Below are 22,441 nucleotides of genomic sequence, written 5' to 3' on the forward strand. Positions count from 1 at the left end.
ATCCCTATACATAAAAGAGATTACGGAGACTTATAAACCTGTTGAGAATGAATGATGATATCTGTACTCATCTCGTAATATTTTTCGGAACAAAACCTCATTTCACACTGTATGCACATGGCGGTATATCTTATCATATTTGGTAGGAACGTGGCAAAAAATATATTTTTTTTCAAACAATAGGCTACAAGCTTATTTTATACATTTTGAGAAGATAATCTTCTCTTTATTTAGGTAATACGCACACTTTGAATAAAACATGTTATTTGAGGAAGCATTATTATTAATTTATAGGATTTTTTTATAAAGCATTAGATATGAATGTCAGGTTTCCTTTTAGTGTTTAAAGTATAAGTCAGTTTTAACCAATTGTTACATTCTGAAGTATTTTAGTTAGAGATTAGAAAGATTTACAATTTTTTAACGTCTATAAATCTACCACCACTAGTCTGCAACCACCAGTATCACCAGTTTGCAAGATGTTTCATTATGGAGAAGAAGCTGCGTAAAAAACTCCGTTACACGCATATTTCAAACTGACTTCAAAAATTTGGATATTCTCAGTTCAACTATATGTGTTAGGCGATAATTAAAATGTACTAGAAAACAATGTTTCCTATATTTCAAGTTACAAACATATATTAGAAACGTTGTTATTAATTTTACGTAATTGTAACACACATTGTGCACACTGCACATCACTAGCGTTCCCGATTAATCTTTTCCGATATTCATGACTAGATTGCAGCAGGTCATGACAGGTAAAAAGACTATGACATGAAGAGTACCAGCACAGTCAGATTTGCACCGAATCGAATGGCTGCGGGCAAAATGCACGCATTCGGTTGAAACACGGAAACCGCCATTTTTAAAATCGAAAAACCAATCAGAGAGGAAAAGGGGGAGGTTTATTGGCTAGCATACAGACGACAATGGAAATTCAAATTTTTCAGTTCGAATTGCATTTCACAGGTATGTTGTAGGTATATATATCATGTATAAGTACCTACTTATACACAATGGAAGTAATATATCTATTATGTATCTATAATCGCGTTTAACTAGAAAAAGGGTACAAAATTAAATCAAGTTTTCTTCTCCAGATTCCAATTCAAAACTATTTTGACAGCCACTCAATTTTCTAAGTAGATCTTTTCAACAAGGCTAGACAGGCAATCTAAAAAAAATTGCATAATTTTTAAGTAATGTAATGTATATTTCCATATAACTAAAAAACTTTCAAAATAAATTATTGAAATTTATTGACGTTATATGAACGTGTAGAAATGATTTTCTACACGTTTATACAACAACAAGAACCTAACTGTACACAGATTCCAAAAGATACCTCATTCATTAGCGAAAAATGTCGTCTGCTTGTTCTTATACTGGCCGTTGTTTTTCCCATTTTACTGTTACACTCACAACCCTTCCTACATTGTAGCTACCTTAACAAAAATCCGCTCCCTACATGTAAACTACTTAAGTCCTCAAATAGCTGAGGTCTGCGTAAAATTCGCAAAGTTTTCTCATCCCAGCGTCGATGGCCGAGAGTGTGAAAGCATGTAAAAAGTACGAAGACACGGGAAAAGGGGAAATCTCTCCCACATGACAGACGTCGCCGCGAGCTACGCTGTCTTACCTGTTACTAGGGTCACCAGGCTTGTCATTTGATAAGGACAGCTTATACAAAAAATTGAAAATTTACAATAAAGACAAAAAACAATCGATTTACGAAAAATTAATAAAGTTGTGTATTTCTGGAGATCGGTTGCGCAGAGTAGATACACTAAAATTAGTTTTAAACGTGTTTTTCAGAAACGACCATTTCCAAAAATAGGAAAAGGACTTCATTAACAAAATTATATTTAATACTATCCAGCTATCAATTTATTTTATGTAGTTATAAGTATAATAATCTAAATAATACGAGTAACATTAATTGTGTAGGAATGTTATTATTTTTTCTTTTATAACTTACACCAATTGGATACTTCCGAGTGTATAACAAGTATCGATATCAATAATAACATTTACAAAATGATAAACTAAGAAATGAATAGTAATTTCTTCTAAGGTGTTACTATTAACAAAACCAAACCTAAGACTTGTTAATGAATTAGTATATATTTATAGATTACAAATCGTTGAACCTTTTTTTTAAAAGCCAAGTTGAAACCATAGATTACTAAAGATTACTCATTCCTAACAAGAAAATGTACCCAGTTTTGAGAATTGAACAGTTGCGTAAAAAAATTTTGCTAGGTCTCCGTGCTAAAATGTCCCTAAAATATTTGAAATTATTATTATAAATTATTTAATTATCATGAAAATTACGCAGTATTAATTATATGTTCGTAAATTTTCTCTAAAAATGTTTTTATTTGTCAAGAATTCAAAAAAAGAACTTACCATAATAAGCCATTTGCGGCTTCATTCAATTTCAAGGCGGCGAAGTATCTTTATAATTCTATGGTTGAAACGGATAATCTACAGTTCCAATTCAATTACGCATACCTATTCTAATATCTTATAAGAAACTATACAATGCTTACTTGGCTAATTTTACTAAAAAACGTCCTGTACTATTTAAACTTGTGGTATCACTAACTGTTACCCTTACGCTAAAGTGGGGTCGGGAATTAGGCCATCATTCTACAAAATCGATACCTACCTTCTAGATTTACGATCACATGATCTGAATATAAATTCAAAATTATTATACTTCTCTGGGTTGAACTTTATCCCGAATAAAATTTCTATGACTCATGCGGATTGTCGCAGCTTTTTTCATAAAATCTTTTTCATAGAATTTTATTCTCCTGTCTGCTCTTAGTATGAATATATTGAGGATATTATATTATATATTCGTCATCGAATTGTTAATTAAAGTGTTTAAATATTTTATCTGTTAGTGCTCGCCATTGATCGAAATTCGAACAATTTACACAACTATTCGTACAATCAATTTCGTCGATATTTGCCAAACACATAAAAGTTGTTTCGTCTTTTTCTATGTATATGTATATAAATATTATTTAAATATTTTAAGATTACATTCAAGTACAATTTGTCAATTGGTGCATGCATGAAAGAATACAAAAATAAATTAATAGTAACAACTGGTGCTACTAAATAAACTAAATAATGTTATCTTTCTTAGAAATGTCCAAAACGTTTCACTTCTATACATACTTGAATCTTATTAAGCTGAGGAATCTAAAATAATAAATCCATTTATATGAAATGCTAAAATTTCTTAATAATCTAAGTGGATAAAGATGAAGATGAATTGCATAAAACTGCTTTGAAATTATTTAAAATTAACTGCAATTATTTTACCTCTCATCTACATTTTCTTTAAAACCTTATTTCTACAAAGCGAAAGTTCTAGCTAATTTCCTTTTTCATTTCACGGCTCTCGGCTATTTAAAAATTCAAATTACTCAGAAAATTTTCAAATAGTTGTCAATTTACATTCTTCCCATGAAATATTTTATAATTCAGATATTTCGCTTATAGTTTTAGTTCGGTATACGTGAGTGTCATATTTCATGCGAGGTCGGCGCGCCTGGCATGCGAAGGCTTCAGTTAAGTATTGGTCAGCGTCGGTATTTCCGACTAGCTTCATTATTATTTTACGATCGGTCAGACACGGAGGGAATAAACTGGAGTTGTCGGAATAATTGAGAAACCCGACCATGGAGATCCCGTTAGAGATAATTAATTTCAATTTCACCTCCCGTTCTACATCTACACAGCCAATTGTTTGCTCTCTCAATTATCTGTGTCGTAGCAGCGCGTGAAGTTTCCAACACAAAAATCTTAAAAAGAGTAGACAGTAATTAACTGAAGAACACTGTTTCATAACACACGCCGGTTGCAGCGCGTCGCGAGCACTAAACCGACGTTTAATTTAATTGTGACACGACACTACAATTAACACACATGCTGACTCTATTGTGCACTCTTTTCATAAAAGTGTGAAAAAGTAAGGCTTTGTTGTTCAGAGGTGCGAACCGAGTCTCATATTACCAATAGCCCTTTACACCCGAAGATTTTTTTTCGCAATTTCCGATTCAAAACGTTTATTACGGCTTTTTATATAGCTTAAGGGATCCACAAAAAATACGAAAAAAAATCCAGAGTTTATACTTAATCCAGAAATCGACCCGCACGATCGTGAGTCTCCGGTGGGAACTGTCACACTCACGATCGTGAAAATTGCAAAAAAAAAATAGTTTTTTATCAAAAAATATTAGAAAATTAAAACAATTTGGAGATATTTAACATCACTGTCTTTATTTTCATTAGTCTTTATAAAAAATCTGTCTTGGCAATGAAACCTAAACTACGTAATTCTATGAAAATCAACATTCTTCTTTCTTCCGTTATTGCCTCCGTCTTCAATCCAGGTCTCCAAGGCGTAGGTAATCTTGGCTAGGGAATACATCCAATTATAATGCAGATGGAGAAAACTTTAGCCATATCTATTGCAATTAAATTAAGTTTTCGACCGGTTCTTCTTAGATAATATATATTTGTGCATCTAGTTACATATCAAGAGCCTCACAATTAAAATATTAAGAAAAATATTTCTATGGAAACTTTACTAGAAATGTTGGTAGGGATGTATAGACCCTTTCAAGACAGAAAACGTATTCTTTTTCAAGCTATTTTTCGATGTGCTGGACGTGAAGATGCTCGGCGGCGAGAAATTTCTAGGGATGATTTTGAAGTAGATGGTTGAGGTTCAGGCTGAAGGTCCAGATCCAATTCTAGGTCAGTTTCTATTTGAGGGTCTGCATGTGCTTCTGGATCTGTTTCAGGGCACAATTCTTCAAATTGAAACTCTTCTAATCTATTTGGTTGAAGCTCTTCATTTTCATGAAGATCTTCAATGTCCGATATATTTCTCCTCACCCCGCACTGACAAAATCTGATCGTCATTTAAATGTACCCCTAAAATTAAAACAAAAAAAATTGTTAGTGACGAAACTTACACATAACTGGTAATAGCAATAAAAGCATTTTCATCAAACGTTATTCTGCACCAACAACCGTAGGCACACGATCGTAACAGTTGAAATTTGCAACCTAATTGTATCTAAATTGCAAGTTAATCGAATAAACTACTAAAGTCCACGTATTTAGTGTTCTTTTAGCTTTTAAATTAGCAATAATTAATAATAGATACTAAACATTTAATACCAAAAATAATTATATACCTGTGACAGTGCGCGGGTCGAAAAAATCTGCCATCTTTGGACGAGTCCCTAGCACAACTGACCGCCTGCACCCCGCTCACTTAGCCGGTAGCACGTGCGATACTCTCCTCACAATCGATCGGCATCGGTTGCGTTTTGAAAAATAAGAAGCTATTACGTGGGATTTTTTTTAAAGTGAAACTCACGGTCATATCATCTCGGGTGTAAAGGGATAGACAAAACGATCTGCCGGCGAAACTACCTGAACGCGTGCTGATGTAAAACGCCAATGATATTAACCTATTTTGATATCTCTTTCCCGCGCACAGCGTTCCATTTTGAAGGCAATGTAAGTGAGATGGGTCCTCTCACATCCGGAACAAATTATACTTCATCCTTGAAGACTCGGAATAGACAAAAGTCACCCTGCTTAAGCGTGGTCGCGTTCCATTTTAGACTTTATTGTCGGGGGAAAAGATGTTTCGGAGGTCGTTCCATTTTATTTTCGTTTCCATTGGAAAATGTCATCGCAATACGAATAGGCGTAAGTAAACGCGTCAAAGTGTAAAATGAGGGGTTTTGCGCCGTGTCAGTGAAAGTCATTAAGAACGGAATGGATGAAAATTGCGTGCATATTTACCTCTCTAAGTTAATATGAACGACATTATGAAATGATAATGTACTTGGTGTTTCTGGGCGCGTATTTGCACTAAGTGTGTGCTGAGAAGAGTTATTAAAAACTTTAACATATTAAACCTGTTATATTACAGTTACTTTCCTGTGAAAAAATCAACTACGCTTCTCCTTACCAGATTTACAACCATTGCGAATAATATATCGCTTATATTTCGAGAAAACTTTGTTATTAGAGAGTGTAACGTATCTATTATAATGATTGTTTTAGGAGAATCATCTGCAAATCCGCCGATCACCACTGTCAATAATATGCTACTGGTGTAAATCTCCCCAACTTGGCAATCACTCAAATTGCCTCTATGTCTTTTGAATATAGCGTTTTTTAATAATTCCTGCCACAGGAGTAGTGGATGGAAAAGCCAGGAATTACAAGCTATAAAAAATCTACTTAACTTTTGTACACTAGGTACAGTATACTGTACACAGTATGGTGATTTTTTAACATAGTCGCTATTTATAAATCTTTCTTCGACATCTGATATGAATCCTTATAACACTGACTAAGATCTATTTATATCTATTTCTGTCTCTGAACCCTTTTGTTAAACAGTAATTTAATTCTAGTGAAAACATCTTAAGCCATTTGAAATCTGATTCCAAAATCCGCGAATACACCCAAATAGAAACGAATACAAAGCATTAATACCAACTAGAGAAACTTGAGCCAAGTCTAGACTAGTATAAAACTATAGCTATTAAGAAAGCCATTACCTTAACCACACACAAGTTAATTACTTTGCAAGTTAACTCATTATGTTAGCACGAATTAAATTCAGCTAAGTTACCTCTGTTGCTATTTTCTTTTTCCACTCGTGCCCGCGACTCATACGGTTTCTACGGTAATAACGTTTATATGACGTTTTCCAAAAAACGTTCATAAACGCTACCCGAAAAGGGTTTAAAGATCTAATAAGGATTGTTTACGGAACGGTATTTAATTTTGAAAACGCAAATTAGGTAATTAAATCTGTATTTTTACGATGTTGCCTTCATTTTTGCCACGCTTTTATTAGCTTGGGTTGTATCTATGTATGTATGTATGTAACGGAATCGTTGAACTCGACTTTACCCACTTTGAACGGTTCGATTAATTTAAAATTTTGAACAATTATCAAGAACCGATGACAATACACGATTTTAATAATTTTATCGCATTCTCCTCACCAGGAGTCACCAATCGTCAGAAATCAGGATTAACGATTTTCCTTGTGCGATTTTAACGTGGTTTTTAGTTTTAAAACTATTAAGATTATTAATATTGTATATCTTATGGTATGCTAAAATTTGAATAAAACAAACAACATCACTAGGAATTTAGTTACAATATTTACACGTTTCGTACGTTATGTTACAAATAGTGCACATCGTTACATACATTGCAGCCCTCTACAATTTTAGTTGTAAAATTACACTTACTGTAACATCCGATATTACACTGATGTAACTGTTTCCGAATGCTATATTACACTATTTTTTATTTGGCCAGTTACGTTGATGGTGCATTTTGTAGGTAACACATATTAATCCGCCACACTGCCAGCTTTTCCTTGGTGCTACTTCAATCATTAGGCAATACTTTTCCTATTACTATGATTTTTTATAACTTGCCAGCCAATATATTACTAACAGTGCACATTGTAACATGCGTTGTATTCGGTTTAAATAGTCGATTTAACATTACACTCACTATAACGTCCGATTATACACGGATGTAATTAGTTTCTGACTGCTACATAACCCTAACTTTCATTTGGTCAGTTACCTTGACGTTACATTTCGTAGGTAACTCATACTAAACCGCCAAATCACCAGCTTTCCTAAGTGCTACTTCGCAATCAGTAAGTACTTCATCTCTTACTGGAAATTGTCGTAACTTGTCAACAGTAAGACGTTATATTACAAACAGTGCACACTGTAACATACATTGTACTTGTCTAAAATATTCGATGTAACATTACACTCACTGTAACATCCGATTTTACACTGATGTAACATTCGTTACCGAGCAGCTACATAACCCTAATTTCATGTGGTCAGTTACCTTTCCGGTACATTTCGTAGGTAACTCATATTAATCCGCCAAACCGCCAGCTTTTCCTTATCGTTGTAGCGCATGGATTTATTTCCATTTGCTTTCAACTTTGCCACATGTGTGAGAATTTTCCTGACCTATTTACGCTTATGAAGCGAAGTTAACGAAGAGGTATTAGGTATTAATGTACCTTAATTGTATTTTTAATTGATGAGTTCGTTGCACATTATGATGAAAACAAAGTCTTACAGGAGCTAGTTGTTGTTGTTTATTTGTATTTATTTGTGTCGTCAAAACAAAATAATTTCTACACACTTAAATAGTGTAATTACCAAGTAGTCTAGCCTAGTGATTGAATCCCGGTCTTTTGATAGGGGAGTCTGAGGTGCGTTTCCCAGGAAATAACATTTTTTTTTAGTTTTGACCGTATTACAAATTATTCTCCCTTTAGTGGTGAAGGACATCGTGAAGGAACCTACACGCCTTAAAGATTTTTTGAAAGCTTTCAAAAGTGTGTCACATCTACCATTCGTACTTGGCTAGCAGTGCTAGCACCGAAGACTAAAGCCTAAACTCCTTTTCCGCAGAATACGAGATCCGTGCCCAGCTTTGGGACAGTTATGAGTTGACAAAAAGGTAACTTTCTTAATGCAGAGAGCATACATATTATGATACAATTTACAATCTCGGCTTCGATGTAATAAATACACCTTCTAAATTAAAGAGTATAAAAACTTTATACCTACACTAGTCTAGTCTTTGCAGTACGCAAAGAATATTTTAAATAAGTTAACAAATTAAAAAACCTAACAAGTTCCAAGCCACTTTTCCGTGTTGAAGCCTACTTTGACGCCAGTAGCAGGCTCAGTTGTTTCTTTACACAAAGGACGTCGGTACCATGCTGTAAGCTTTGGGTTCATACGCTTTCGCTCCCTGAATCCTGAATAACTGTAAGTTTTAAAATACCACTTTGTAAATTTCTAACATTTTTTTTATACTCTTGAAGGGAACTAAGATAACTAAATGTGTACGTACACTAGAAAGATTTGATTTTCAATCTTATATATAAAATCTCGTGCCACAATGTTAGTTACTTTACCCCCCCGAAATGGCATTACCGATTTTCATCAAATTTTATGTGCATATTCAGTAGGTCTAAGAATCGGCTACTATCTATTTTTCATACCCCTAAGTGATAACGGTTGTTCACCCTTAACATTTTTTTATTTATATGCCAACACAACCTTTGCCGGGTCAGCTAGTATACTTATAATATTTTGAAATATGCGTAAGAAGCGCATAAGTTATATTAAATTGTAATGCCACGTATAAGTGTACCATATAAAGCACCCCCTTTAAACAGCTTTTTTAGATAGTGAGTCGAACCATGAAAGGCTCACGGCTTAAGGCACCTTTAAAATCACTTAAATAAACACAATAGAATTAATTACATTCATTATCAATCGCATTCTAAAAATACTTGCCACATACACTCCATATGAATACGTGAAACATGCCGCTGGCTAGTATTTAAACTCCAGTAATTATAATTACGTATTCAAAGACGGTTATAATTTATTTTACTCGTATTGTGAATACTGCATTCAGCGTGCGTTCTAAGATATTAAAATAAGTATTTAATTTAATTTAAATATAAGATTTAATTTAAGAGCGTGCTTATGCTTCCCCTTAGCTTGTTAAAAGACGTAGGACGGTAAGGTCACTCCGATGGTTCCACGGTTCCGCTCTTGACGTTTTGTTTCTAACATTACGTCTCGCTGCCGTCAAATGCTTTCCGCTGTGAACATGCATGGCAGTTACGTATTCAAACTTGTCTATGATGACGTTATGTTACACGCAAACGTTAGCTTAAATGGTCTAGTGTCAAGCTTTTATCATTAACTCCAAGTGCGTAGTTTTCGTATTAATATCATGGTGGTTTGTTTATTTGTAAAGTGTAAATTGAATTAAACTTATTACTGCCTACTTCAAGGATAACAGTCTTTTTAGAATGAGTAACATTCTAAAAAACTATAAGAAAAAAAGCAATTAAATAATAATATTTTTGAAAGCGAAATGAACGGTCCCGAATATCAAATCATAGCCTTTGTAAATTACGCGGTGGTACGACAACTATAGCGAAAGAAACGGAACTGATATTAAAACTGTCTTTGTAAATGAAAGCCCTTTATCAACATCTGAGTCAAACCAAAATAATAAATAGGAGCCGATCGGAACACAAAGCGCCAAAACTTAACTACCGACGTAATTGTCTCCTTCGCCGACTCTTGACAATACAATGTCTAAGACAATATTCCGTTCATAAAATGCAATATAGGCTCTTGGGAGAGAGCCATTAAAATAAGACATAGCGAAGTACGAGCCGGCATTGTCTCCCACCTTACTCCCGGCAGTCCATAATTTTGATAATAGGCTAGAAAATATTCCTTTGTCTTAAACAGACTATCTGCTTATAAGATGTCGTTCGATTATTTCCCTGGTTGTGGATCTCTGTGGGCTATCGTCTTACTTTTATGGCGATAATAACTTCACAAAGCTACTCGCCTCTGCGTTCAATGGCGAATTGGCTTGATTATCTTTGAATGACGCTTCTTTACCTTTTAAATTACTTCGCTATTATCTTCAGTACGCTGACCATTAATGTTTTAAATCCGTAAGCATTAACTTTTAATACGCCAACATATTTACATTGTTTTATCGCTCTTTTCATGTAGAAAATACGTGGAGTCTGAATTATTGTCATTCTTTCTTAATATTTTATACACTTCTACTATAAATTTGTTATAACTGTCTGTATATTTGTTGTTTGTATAATCATTATTAATGACTTATAGTTTGAAGGCAACTAGAATTTTATTCTATAATCAGCCTTAAAATTTTGGTCCCAAATTCCAAAATGTTTACTTACATGTATACATGTTACACGCACCCATAATTATGCTTGTCTTAATCACTTAATATCATGTAGGCTACCTGCTTACAAGTTTCTTCCTTATCTAGAACAAAAACCATAGTTCTAGCTATACGTCTCCCTCCGTAGCGCACTAAAAACTCATAATTCCTATTTCATTTACAAGTAGTGTTTCCCCTAAAATTCGCATTAGGTCCAGCGTAATTTCCAGGTTCTAACGTGTGAGGTGCATAGTAACATGCTCCGAGCGCACCGCGGACTCTTTAACTATTGTTAATGACCCGACGAGGGCATAATTGCATTTTTTCACACCCCACTAATAGCAATTTCACTAATTTCGTAGGTTACTAGCGTGGAAGAAAGTTTTTATATAGAATCAAAGTGTAGTTGGCGAACCCATTTGGGTTTTTCATGCCTTTTGTTATACTGTTTTGGAGTGGGTTTGGTGTAAAAGGTTCTTATCCGAATAAAAATTTTGTAGAATCCGGAAAATAATGTATCTGTGTTTATTATGAAGTACTATTGTTTGATGAGTAAATAGGCATTTGTTTAATGATGATTTGAGAAAATTGCTAAAAGTCGTAGATAAATGATGAATTCTTTGGTGTTATAGCAAGTCATTAGTATAGTGGAAAATTATTATGTTTTCTAAATTCTTTCTTCTGTTCTGGCCTGGTTCCATACGCTATATCATCACTAGGCTTAAAACTCACTGAGCGTTTTTCACGGACTCGGAATAGTAATTTTATTATTTTAAAATTTAAATAAAGAATAACTGTAGTGGTGGAATGAAACGCTCTGTTTGCTCTTACTCATATAGTTATCTGTTCCTTTGAGACTTTCTATCAAAATGGGCTGAAACAAGACAAGAAGAAACACTGTAATAATGTAGCGGTAATCATCAAACAAATCTGCTACGAACAGGATTCGTAAAGACCCAGAAACTATAAATATATTAATTAAACTATAACATAACGAACGTTTCTTTCGAACATTAAAAACATTATAAGTGGAGTACTTGTCGAAGTCGAGTAAAACAAAAAGGGGTAAACTGTTCTTGAAAAACTGTACAAAATTTTTATTCCATAGGAGATTTAAAAAATATAAACTTAAGAACAATAGTGACCGTGAGTGTACGTCGACTCCAATTATCTCTTTCAAAACTTTGTAACTTACTTAAGGGCTTTAGCAAGAAACGGAGTACATGCCCAAATTGTCTCGAATTTGTTAATACAATCTGCTGAAAGGCGCTCAGAAATTACTTTTAATGCAGAAAATTTTAATTGCCTAATTAGTTTTGTGAGAAAGACGGTTGAATGTTATCTTGTCTCTTTTAATTAAGTTAACTTGTGAAGCTTTTAAACAGTATCATCTAAACATTCTAATTTATATTAAACGAGTATTGCTTCTATTAATATAGACGTATTGTTCATGTAAATGTTTCAATTGAAGTTTTCTGTACGTTGAAATGTCGTTAACCATGGTCAATTTCCAAAATCGTGTTAAGGCCTCTGAACTGAACACTATAACACCATATTTTTAGGTGGATATAGGAAAATCTACTTTAAAAATATTTTAAAAATATAACATGATACATTTTGGCATACCTACATGGGACAGGCCCCGTAATATAATATCTAGATAAATGTTTGTCGTACAGCATCACAATCATTTATATGAGGATTCGGCTTCGCTTATGCATATATTATTATATATTATGCTAAGCACACCCCATGTTGTGCAAGTTATTCATCCAATTATTTGACTTACGCGTCTCTTAGATGATGGACTTCACTTAAGACTTCTGCTTATTTTCCGTTATGAATATGTACTTATACTTGCTTCTGCTATATATTTAAAGCGGATTTAAGATTTCATAATTTTACAAAAATAACACCGTTACGATCTAATGCAAAAATATTGTGGTTTTCCATTATTATGTTTTGCGCAGACGCATATCTCACAGAACCCTAAATACTTTTACCAGCAGTTTTACTAGAAACAACTATCTAAGAAAAATATTTTTTCCTACACAATCTTGAATGTAATTCTAGAACTGTATCAAATAAACCTCTATTATGTACCCTAGCTTAACTTTTTCGATAACCATAACGAACAAAAAGTACTGCGTGCTGTCTATTGCTCGGGTTTTTGGGAGCAAGAAACAAAAACTTTTGAGAATCTCTCCGCTACACCGAATTCGGTAGATAAAGTTTACAAAAAATGTGGGTAAATTTCTGAGATGTTACGAGTAAATTACTCGTTGGATAAATTATGACCCCACTAAAGTGCCCAGTCGGCATATACGATTCTGTGAATAAGGTATTTTTATGATTTCTTATAAATAATTTTTAAAGTCGTAGTAAGCTAATATAATTTTTATTTCAATTTTATAAAAGACATAATACACTGATTTATAGTTTGTCATTTTGAATTTTCGCGCGAAAACGTTAGCTACCATGCCGTTCGGCTCGTGACGTCGTTACGTCCTTAAACTTTTTAATAATGCACAAACACCACACCATAATAGTAATTTTTCTTATCATCGAAGAGACATTACATAATAAATGGTGAAAAGTGTTAAATGGTAATCGAAGAGTAGACGAAAAATAATAAATTTAAAAATTGAACTATTATTTTTTTATTACATTTGTATATAAATTGAAATCAACATTTCTAGTTTGTTTTTTTCAAAATATATCATGAACATATATGGTTTTTCTTATATGGTCCTAAAATAACCCTATCCTATTACAAGTATATCCCCACAAAGAGGTTCAAATTTCAAATAAAGCGTCATACTTGAGAGCACTAGAATATTTTATTACTTCTTAAGAGCTATAATACTTAAAAAACTGAATTTTATTCAAGTTTCGCTGACGATATTAAAAATAAGAAAGCACTAGACCTTTCAAATGTACTTAACAAAATCTATTAAATGGAAAACTTACGAAATCCTTACTACAGCTGGGTAAATTAAGGAATATCTTCGTTATCAATTACGTTTGAAAAGATCGCGGGTCTTTTATGATATTTTTGAGTTTTTCATTAAAATTTTTCTTCAAAGGACGAAGCCTTGTCACATTATTATATTGAATTTAAAGTGGAGGTGCGACGAACGACGAAATTGAGTTGTGGTCTACGTAAAGCGAACATCTCAGACACTTCCCGAGATTGTAATTATTCAGGTTAATAACTGAATTTTCTCGTTTACATTGCTAACGTAGCTTATTTTACTTATTTCCCACAAAATTTTTAAAGGTATGATATTATTTTTTATTCAATTATTGTTGTAAACCATTTTCAGTTCCTATTGTAAAAATTCAGTTCTGAAACCTCATACAGCAAAATAGCTGCCAACCGCTTGTTTCATAGAACCAGTCATTGAGGCCCGCGAGTGTAATATCTCGTTTTTTTTCAAAGTCAATATTCGGTCCACTTCTTGAAATTTTGCGATGTATCGTTACTAATAAGACTAATTGCTATTAACTGTGTAGTCTATTGCTCAAGAATATTTTAATCTACTCCAAATATTACTTTAAATCTCTTCTGGTATTTAGATTCTTGTGTATATTGGCCCTTCATATAATAGTCCCACGCGAAGACGTTCGCGTAGCGATACTACCTCTAATTTAGAAACCTAAGAATAAGTTTTTCTACTAAAAAGTGTGATTTAGACATTGATCTGTAACTAAGCGTAGTTATGGTATCGTAATAGACAAAATAGGAGTATATTATTTACTAGCTGACCCGGCAAACTTTTACCGCCTCAAAATCTATTTATCAAATATATTTCATATGAAATATAGCCTATGTTACTCGGGGATAATGTAGCTTTCGAATGGTGAAAGAATTTTCAAAATCGGTCCAGTAGTTTTTGAGCCTATTCATTACAACCAAACAAACAAAGATTTCCTCTTTGTAATATTAGTTTAGATTAAATTTAAAGTTAACTATTAAATATCTACAACTACTGGCAAACATATAAATGCAACAAACACTTAGCATTTGAAATTAAACTTTCCGAAAAAAACATTTTATAATATCCTTTAACATTTTTTTATATTAAAAATGAAAAGAACAATACATCAAACTTACAAGACGGTGATAAAGTTATATTAGCATTCACGTAGAAATACTATCACGAAAATATATTACCCTAAAATGCATTATGAAATTTTACTTGAAATTTAAGGAGTAAATTCTATGAAGCTATTTAGACAGTATTCAGTTTTACACTCGTTATCATACTCATAAATAATGAATGCCGCGACGCCTAGACATAAGACTTTTTGCCTGTTTTCCCGCTATGCTAGATTTTATATTGTATCGCTAAAACTTTCTAATTAAAATGGGAATATGGGGCGTGATACGCAAGGCTTATATTAATGAAAATTATGATGCCGCAAGTATAAGGTACAATACATACACCAGCAGTGATAGTCTAGTGGTTAAGAAACGCGGCCTCTCGATCAATCCGTCCGAGGTTCTAATCCCAGGCACGCACCTCTGATTTTCAAATTTATGTGCGTATTAGAAATTAATTATCTCTTGCTTAAACGGTGAAAGAAAACATCGCGAGGAAACCGGCATACCTGAGAGATTTATAAAAAAAAATCTTAAAGGTATGTCTACCAATACGCACAGAGCGTTCTTCTACAGACACTTTATGTGGAGTTTTAGATGCAAGGCATACTTTGAATTTTATTTTCGTATTATGTGATTGTGACATCGATTCCATCCATTATTCCTCGAGTCCACAAAAAACAGGCTTGACTCAATAAACACTTCTTCGTCAGATTCCATGCATTTTGCATATTATACCCTGCTCTCTATCTATAGTAGACCCATAGCAGTCCTCTTGATTCACCTTTAATTTTACATGTCACGAAATAATTTCGTAAGTTAAGTCGATGAATTAACACGTTCCCTGCGGCACAGATTTTTCTGTACTTTCCATTACTGCGTTACGAGTTGTTTTAAACCTCGTCCTATATCCGACATTGTGGCGGCACGAGGCGTGTTAAATCCCACCGCCCGAAGGAGACTAAAATCCTTTTTTTGGCGCCAAATAAGACAAAATCGACGGCTTTTGTCTTGATTATTATTAACAATGAGTTGATTAACCTAAAACTGCCGCCGCCCTTGGTTAAATTCGTTACTTTAGATTCTATGGGTAAAATAAAATGTGGGTCTAATGCACCTCGGACCGCACTGAAAAATGGCAGGTTTCCATATAATTTAGTGATGGGAAAATAAATATCGATTTTATTTTATTGTTTTTATTTATCAACGTTATGGACAGAATGAATACAAAAAGGGGAAAAGTTATGGATGTATTTCATTGAAACATTTCAGACAATAAGGTTTTTTGCAAACAGTGCATTCCGTGAGATTTTTTTTTTGTTTTTTTGTCTGCCTCACGACATGTCAAGAATGTGCGGAGTTTTTCGTAGCATCCGACACATCTCTTCTTCTTTAGACCCTTATCGAGATGATGTGCTTTCTTTGCAGTGGATTCTGAAAAGTAGGAGCGAGTAGATTAGGGTAAAGAGTAATCGGAATACTCGGTAACGATTTTGCCTACGTTTCCTATATCAATAATGTAGCTACTTAACTTTTGTTTGAACCATAACAGGAAACGTAATTATCTATAATGTAATTTCTTACTATACGGATATACGCCTAGCCTGCCAAGTCTCACTACTGGACTTTCACCTAGACAGAGTATATTTGTGACTTACCTGTTTTTGAAATATCTTCCTGTATTCTGATTCTGGCTCAGATTTTTCAACCGGTTTTTCTTCATCTTCCTCCATGATCAACTTTTTTCGGCAACGTTTCGACATGATAATTTTCAACATAAAGACAGCGGTCCTACTTCGTCGCTACGCAGCCTCGACTGCGTTGCACAACACTAACCACGTGAAGCTAGCGTGGGGTGCGGTACGAGGTGCGTGGGGAAACGAGGCGTTCCCAACCTCGTTCCGCACTGTGTTAGCATTATTATTTGTTCAGTGCGGTACGAGGTCTAACAAACCCGACATTAGGTTGGTGTACCATAGAACTAGGAATCAGTAGCACATCACAAACATATAGTTATCACTCTCCTACACTGAACCAGACGGAAGTTATGCCTCTCGCACCACAGAGAAGTTAAAGTTTTTTCTTACCGCTATAACGACCAGACATGGACGAGGTGTTTTAAGCCGCGTTCCGCAGCTAACGTGTTAAGAAATATTATCGAAATTATACTATTTCCATTTCTTTATTTTCTCGATAACATTTCTTTGTAGTGTTGTGACCAAATAGGCAATGATGTCGATATATTTATTATATGTATTTTGAACAGGAAACAAATACAACAAGGTTTACGCTGTAAGAAAAATAAAACAATTTACTGACTAAAACCTGCTTATTTTCTTAAAAGCTTCGAAAATTTTAAGAAAGTAGGCATTATCAATCAAAAATTTATACGTGTAACATCTTGTAATGAATTATAATATTATAAGTATATGCAATATAATATTATAGTTAATAAATTTGGACAAAATTATCCGGCAGTGGTTTAGTTTCTTACATTTTGTAAAAAAAAACGGGTCTGTTATCGTGTTACGTTTATCGTTATAGCTCCTATAGTAATCATTATGTGTAGCCCATCACTACCTGCCCATAAAGTACAGTATTATCTGTGTGACATTTTAACGTAAACAACACAAAATTACATGGGCGTCGATCTGCCATCGAGAAAATAAAGAAATGGAAATAGTATAGTGACTCAGTTTCGCTGCAGCTGTTACAAAATAAAAACACACTCAAGCTAGCCTCTACCTAACTACCTCTCGGCCAAATCCGAAATACCGTCGGGCTCATAGAAGAATCTCTGGTGCTTTAATCAGGTATCGACCCGGTGGCCACGCCTCCCGCCGTAATTAGAACGCCTCCTTGTACACTCGCACCTTCAACGTGAATGAATGCCTCGTCCATCCTCACTCCTCAAAATCTTAAATTAAAATGTACAGAAAATTTCCTGCCACTAACTAACCATCATTTTGGTAGAAGTGCGCACCTTAATAAGATGTCATGACAGTTTTCTATTCGTTTCGAAAACGTTGGTGAAAGAAATTTAAAATATTCCGTTAATGCTTAAAGGATTAATTTGTGTCCGCATTACTACACATAGATTATGATAGACACAACAAAAAACTATATGTTATTGAGACTTAAGAGGTTTTAAAATAGTTAAAACCAACTTACACTGGAACTTCAATTCACAGACTTCTTTAATTGTGAAAAATGATCAAGAAATGGGACTACTAGTAGTTGGCTTATTCATTTTATTTTGTGGTCGTAGAAAGTTCTGGGGGCACAGAAGTGCCCCCCCAAGACGAGCATAATTCTATATTTATAAATTACTTATTTCACAAAAAAAGATATTAATCATGTACCTTATATTATTAAAGCTTAATTCAAATCAAAACCTTTTTAGTTCAAAAGTCATCTTAGATTGTCTGTAAAGGAATAATTAATTTAAATTTAAGGTCGAAAGCCTTTTACTTTTACGCACTGGCACTTAATTTGAACTCACTAAAGAGAGGAAAGGGTCGAGTTATAAGGCAAAACCGAACGGCGGACAAACGATTGATCCAATAGGGGGTGCTTTTTTGCTTTCTAAGCAAAGAACTAAAAGGGAGGCAGCGACCATCAGATTCGTTGACACGAAATGAAACTCAAAGGATGCTATTGAGTAACCGAAGATTGAAAGAGTTATTGCGAAACTAGTGCTGGGTATTTCGAGGGAATTGTAATGACGTGTTTAGTTCATGTAGTGCTGGAAATGTCGATCTGGAAATGAACCAATATCTTTTGCGTATTGAAACCTTCGTATGTATATTCATAATTTTTTTTTAAGAACCATTTTAATATTATGTGTCTGTTTTAATGCCTCCTATCTCCTACATGAAATTAAATTTTACAAAAAAATATAACCTCGGTTTAAAAATATATATGTAATTGTACTATCAGTGAGATATGGAGCCCAGTGCCTTAACTTTAGTCGGTTTTATAATATCCTGAAGAAACATGCTTAAAATTTACATTCAACAACATTTGGCATTTGTTCATCATGGGGATGATTTAGTTCACCTTTATATTTATAACATTATCATTATCATGTTTTTATTTAATTGACTTTAATATAAACCAATCTTATTTACCTTGTATCAAGATAAATACGAGTAGCTTTATGGCTGTTATTAAATATTTTCGCTTCCGAAGGCATTTTAAACTTGTCGTCGTAAGCGCGACCATTCCTGAACATTCGCAACTTTCATAATTTTAATAGTAATGAAATTGTTGAATACTCGCTTAGTATTTCTAATAAATAAAAAGGCATTATATTATTTATCAAAAGTAGGTAGTAAATAAATAGTTATATCTTTGTTTACTTAGCCTGATATCTACTATCGACCAACGTTATGAATAGAGTTCTACGGACGCTTTGCTACCAATGAGGACTAAGTTGGGACGTCCCGAATTATGTCTTGCTTACCACACCCTTTGAAATGAAATGAAATGAAATATATTTATTTTTGTATAGGCCAACGACGGCACTTACAAATTGTCAGGTACAATATTTTTCTTAAACTACTACCGGATCGGAACGCGACCTCTACTGAGAAGATCCGGTAAGAAACTCAGTGGGTTTGTCTTTTTTTTTAATAATAATTATTCTCTTTTTTTAATGCCATCATTTTAATGCCATCACTTTAATGCCATCACTTTAAACACAGTAGCACCGAACAATGTCATTATTAAATAGAAGTAGGTGAAATATTCGTGGCACTGGAGACCAGCCTCAATATATTTGAACTAAGCAGCTTAATGCATATATTTCGAGATAAAGCTAAACATTTTTTACCTCAGAGCTAACAAGATTACTATTGAGGTTGATATAATAAGCGATTCAAATCCAATTAAAATGATATCAAATCTCACGAACTCTACCAAAAATGCCTCTGATCTAAAAATAACTTCTTTTAGCGATTTATCTTTCAAATTCTATAAAATTCAGGCGGAAGTGGATTTGCGAGTTTAACTTTTTCAGTTATTATTCATAAATGCAAAGGCTTAAGATGTTAGAGGAAGTCGGATTCTAAAAGTTGAGGGATCGGCTTTAAAAATTATATTGAACTTTTGTCAAATAATATCCGCTCCATATACTTATGAAATATTCATGATTTAATTATAATGTACTGATTCAACACATTGTGTTTGCAGTATTATAATTATGCAGTACCTAACATTTGACATAAATGCATAAATTGGACTATTGATATGTTTATTCAAATGAATTTGTAATATTAGTAATTCTACGTATGTACGAGTATATGTAAATAATATATGTTTGTGAAATGTATGTGCAAATCATAACATATAACTTCACTTGTCTGTCATGAAAAGAGTTCTAGGTAAATCGACACTAATAACTGAGATGACTTATTTCTTTTCTGAGTCTGGGTTTATGATACCAACACAGCTGATTTATATGTGAGGTGACTTCAGGAGTAGCAACGTATCGTTGTACTTATCTTTAGATAGCGACTTTAGGAACCCCAATTATATTATAAGTATAGAGTTGAATACAGAGGCATACCCACAGTGCTATGGTTCTTAAAAAAAGGTTAAAAAAGAGCTCTCCTTCAAAGCCGGCGATGCATTGACGACTCCTCGGGTGTTGCAAATATCCATAGGCGACGTTGACTACTTTCCATCAGGTAGCACTTCTGCTTTATCGCTAGGCTTTTCGTTTAATACTTTAACCTTACAAAAAATATACTGTCTTGTATTTGTGGTGTGGTCCTTTCAATAAAGTTAATTGACTTTTTTTCTTTGTTTCAGATTACACAAAGAATGTTTGAAATATAGATTAAGTAGTCAAAATGGATGACATTATGCAAGGAATGCGAAGCACTATGACTCTCCTCTGGATTTTCTTGGGATTGGTTGCGGTCAACGCCGTGAAAATTGTTATTGAACCTCTACCTAAAGGTAAGTCTATTTATAAGTATATTTTACCAGTAAAATGTGAAAATGCCCTATTTCGCCAAGTTTTTAAAATTATAATTTAACTAGCCAAGTATTTTTTAAGATTTAAGGACGATAAAGGAAAATATTTTTTTTTCGAAACATGGGTAATATCAGGATACATCATTGAGTGTATAATATTGGTTTAAACTTAGTTTAAAGCAATGTACCCATATACCAACGTATGAAACTATATAGGTATTATATTTCATAATAAAGATGGTACTTAATTTCCATCACTTTCTTAGTGCTATCAGAAAAAATAAAGCTACAAAGGGAACTTAATACCTTATTCAAAAACCATACCTTGTTCAAACCTTTCTACCTGCTTTTACTTTTCCTTTGCTAACTTTGCAAGGAAAATTCTCTAGAATGCGTTATTAATAGGCCGATGTCGGTATAGCCGATAAAAAAGTTACTTAAAATGAAAGCCGTCAAAACTTCGCCGTTTTTTATCTGCCAACTATGTTCGTTATGAAAAATAAAACACATCAGAAACAAAAGAGCCACTTTTTGACCTGTCGCTCACAGAGGTAAACAGAATCGAGCGTCCGTTCTTGATTTACATTTTTTGAAGTCGAAGCGTTGAAGGGGAGCCCTTCCTCCCCTTGATATGCTTCGTTTTAGTTTCGTTTAATTTCCTATCTCTCTTGTCGTGATTTTTATTGTCAAATGTCCCATTGTGGGAGATAGACCACAAGCGATGTTATCGCGTGATGCATAAAGTATTTTTATTACTTCGTATAAAATATATCAACTGTGATTATATACCTCGGTATAAAATAATATATTACCAAAGTATTTTATTTCAATACATTGTCAATAATTTTCTAATTGAAGTTTAGTGGTCTTTCAGTTTACATGTTTTTTAATTAAAATATTTAGGTACTCACTTTGCCGTGCGGTTATTTTAAGCACTGTCATATTACTGAAATGTAATTGTTATTGTTATTTTTATTTTGCGTGAATTAAAAAAAAAATACCGCAAATCGTAATAAATGAAAATTGACAGATGTATTCAAATCAGTGTATGAAGCATTATCTCGTCTACTCGCGCGTGATAGTTTCATCGCGTCTTATCTGAACACAGGCTAAGAGTCATTCACCCACACCGGCATGCTATTGTCCAGGAACCACTAATAACCATTTGAAATTAATTTTCACTCGCGGCTCCTCACTGTCTATTTTCGGGAGAAGGCAACCGAAGGCTTTATTGTATTCACATTAATTTACAGTCCACAGCTGCGAATAACGCGGATTTCTAAGGAGTTTTTATCTGCCTTCAGTTTTCTTTCTTTTGAAAGTGAGAGCTCCTATTAATATTAATTAAAAGTTTGAATAATTGAATGGATTCGGAATTGTTCTCCGTTGTTGGGCTTCTCTGGAAGTGAGCCAGGCAATAATTAAAACTTGAGAGGAAAATGGGTTCGACTCCATTATTTGACATTTGCATAGGACACATTTTTGTTTTCGTAATACAACGGTTAA

At 33.7% G+C, this 22,441-nt stretch overlaps 1 protein-coding gene across 1 annotated transcript in view; it reads left to right on the top strand.

Annotated features, from left to right (window-relative positions):
• The window catches only part of Sema2a (Semaphorin 2a), a 483,298-nt gene that overhangs the window by 286,660 nt on the left and 174,197 nt on the right, over positions 1–22,441 (top strand). The window contains exon 4 of the mRNA XM_073075439.1: positions 20,768–20,917. Within this exon, the coding sequence (XP_072931540.1) occupies positions 20,809–20,917 (109 nt within the window). The 5' untranslated portion in view covers positions 20,768–20,808. The remainder of the gene's footprint in view (positions 1–20,767; positions 20,918–22,441) is intronic.

The sequence above is a fragment of the Epargyreus clarus genome, unplaced genomic scaffold (assembly GCF_041222505.1).
Source record: "Epargyreus clarus isolate Ecla_fem2 unplaced genomic scaffold, WU_Ecla_fem_2.2 ptg000001l, whole genome shotgun sequence".
In the NCBI taxonomy this organism is placed as follows: domain Eukaryota; kingdom Metazoa; phylum Arthropoda; class Insecta; order Lepidoptera; family Hesperiidae; genus Epargyreus; species Epargyreus clarus.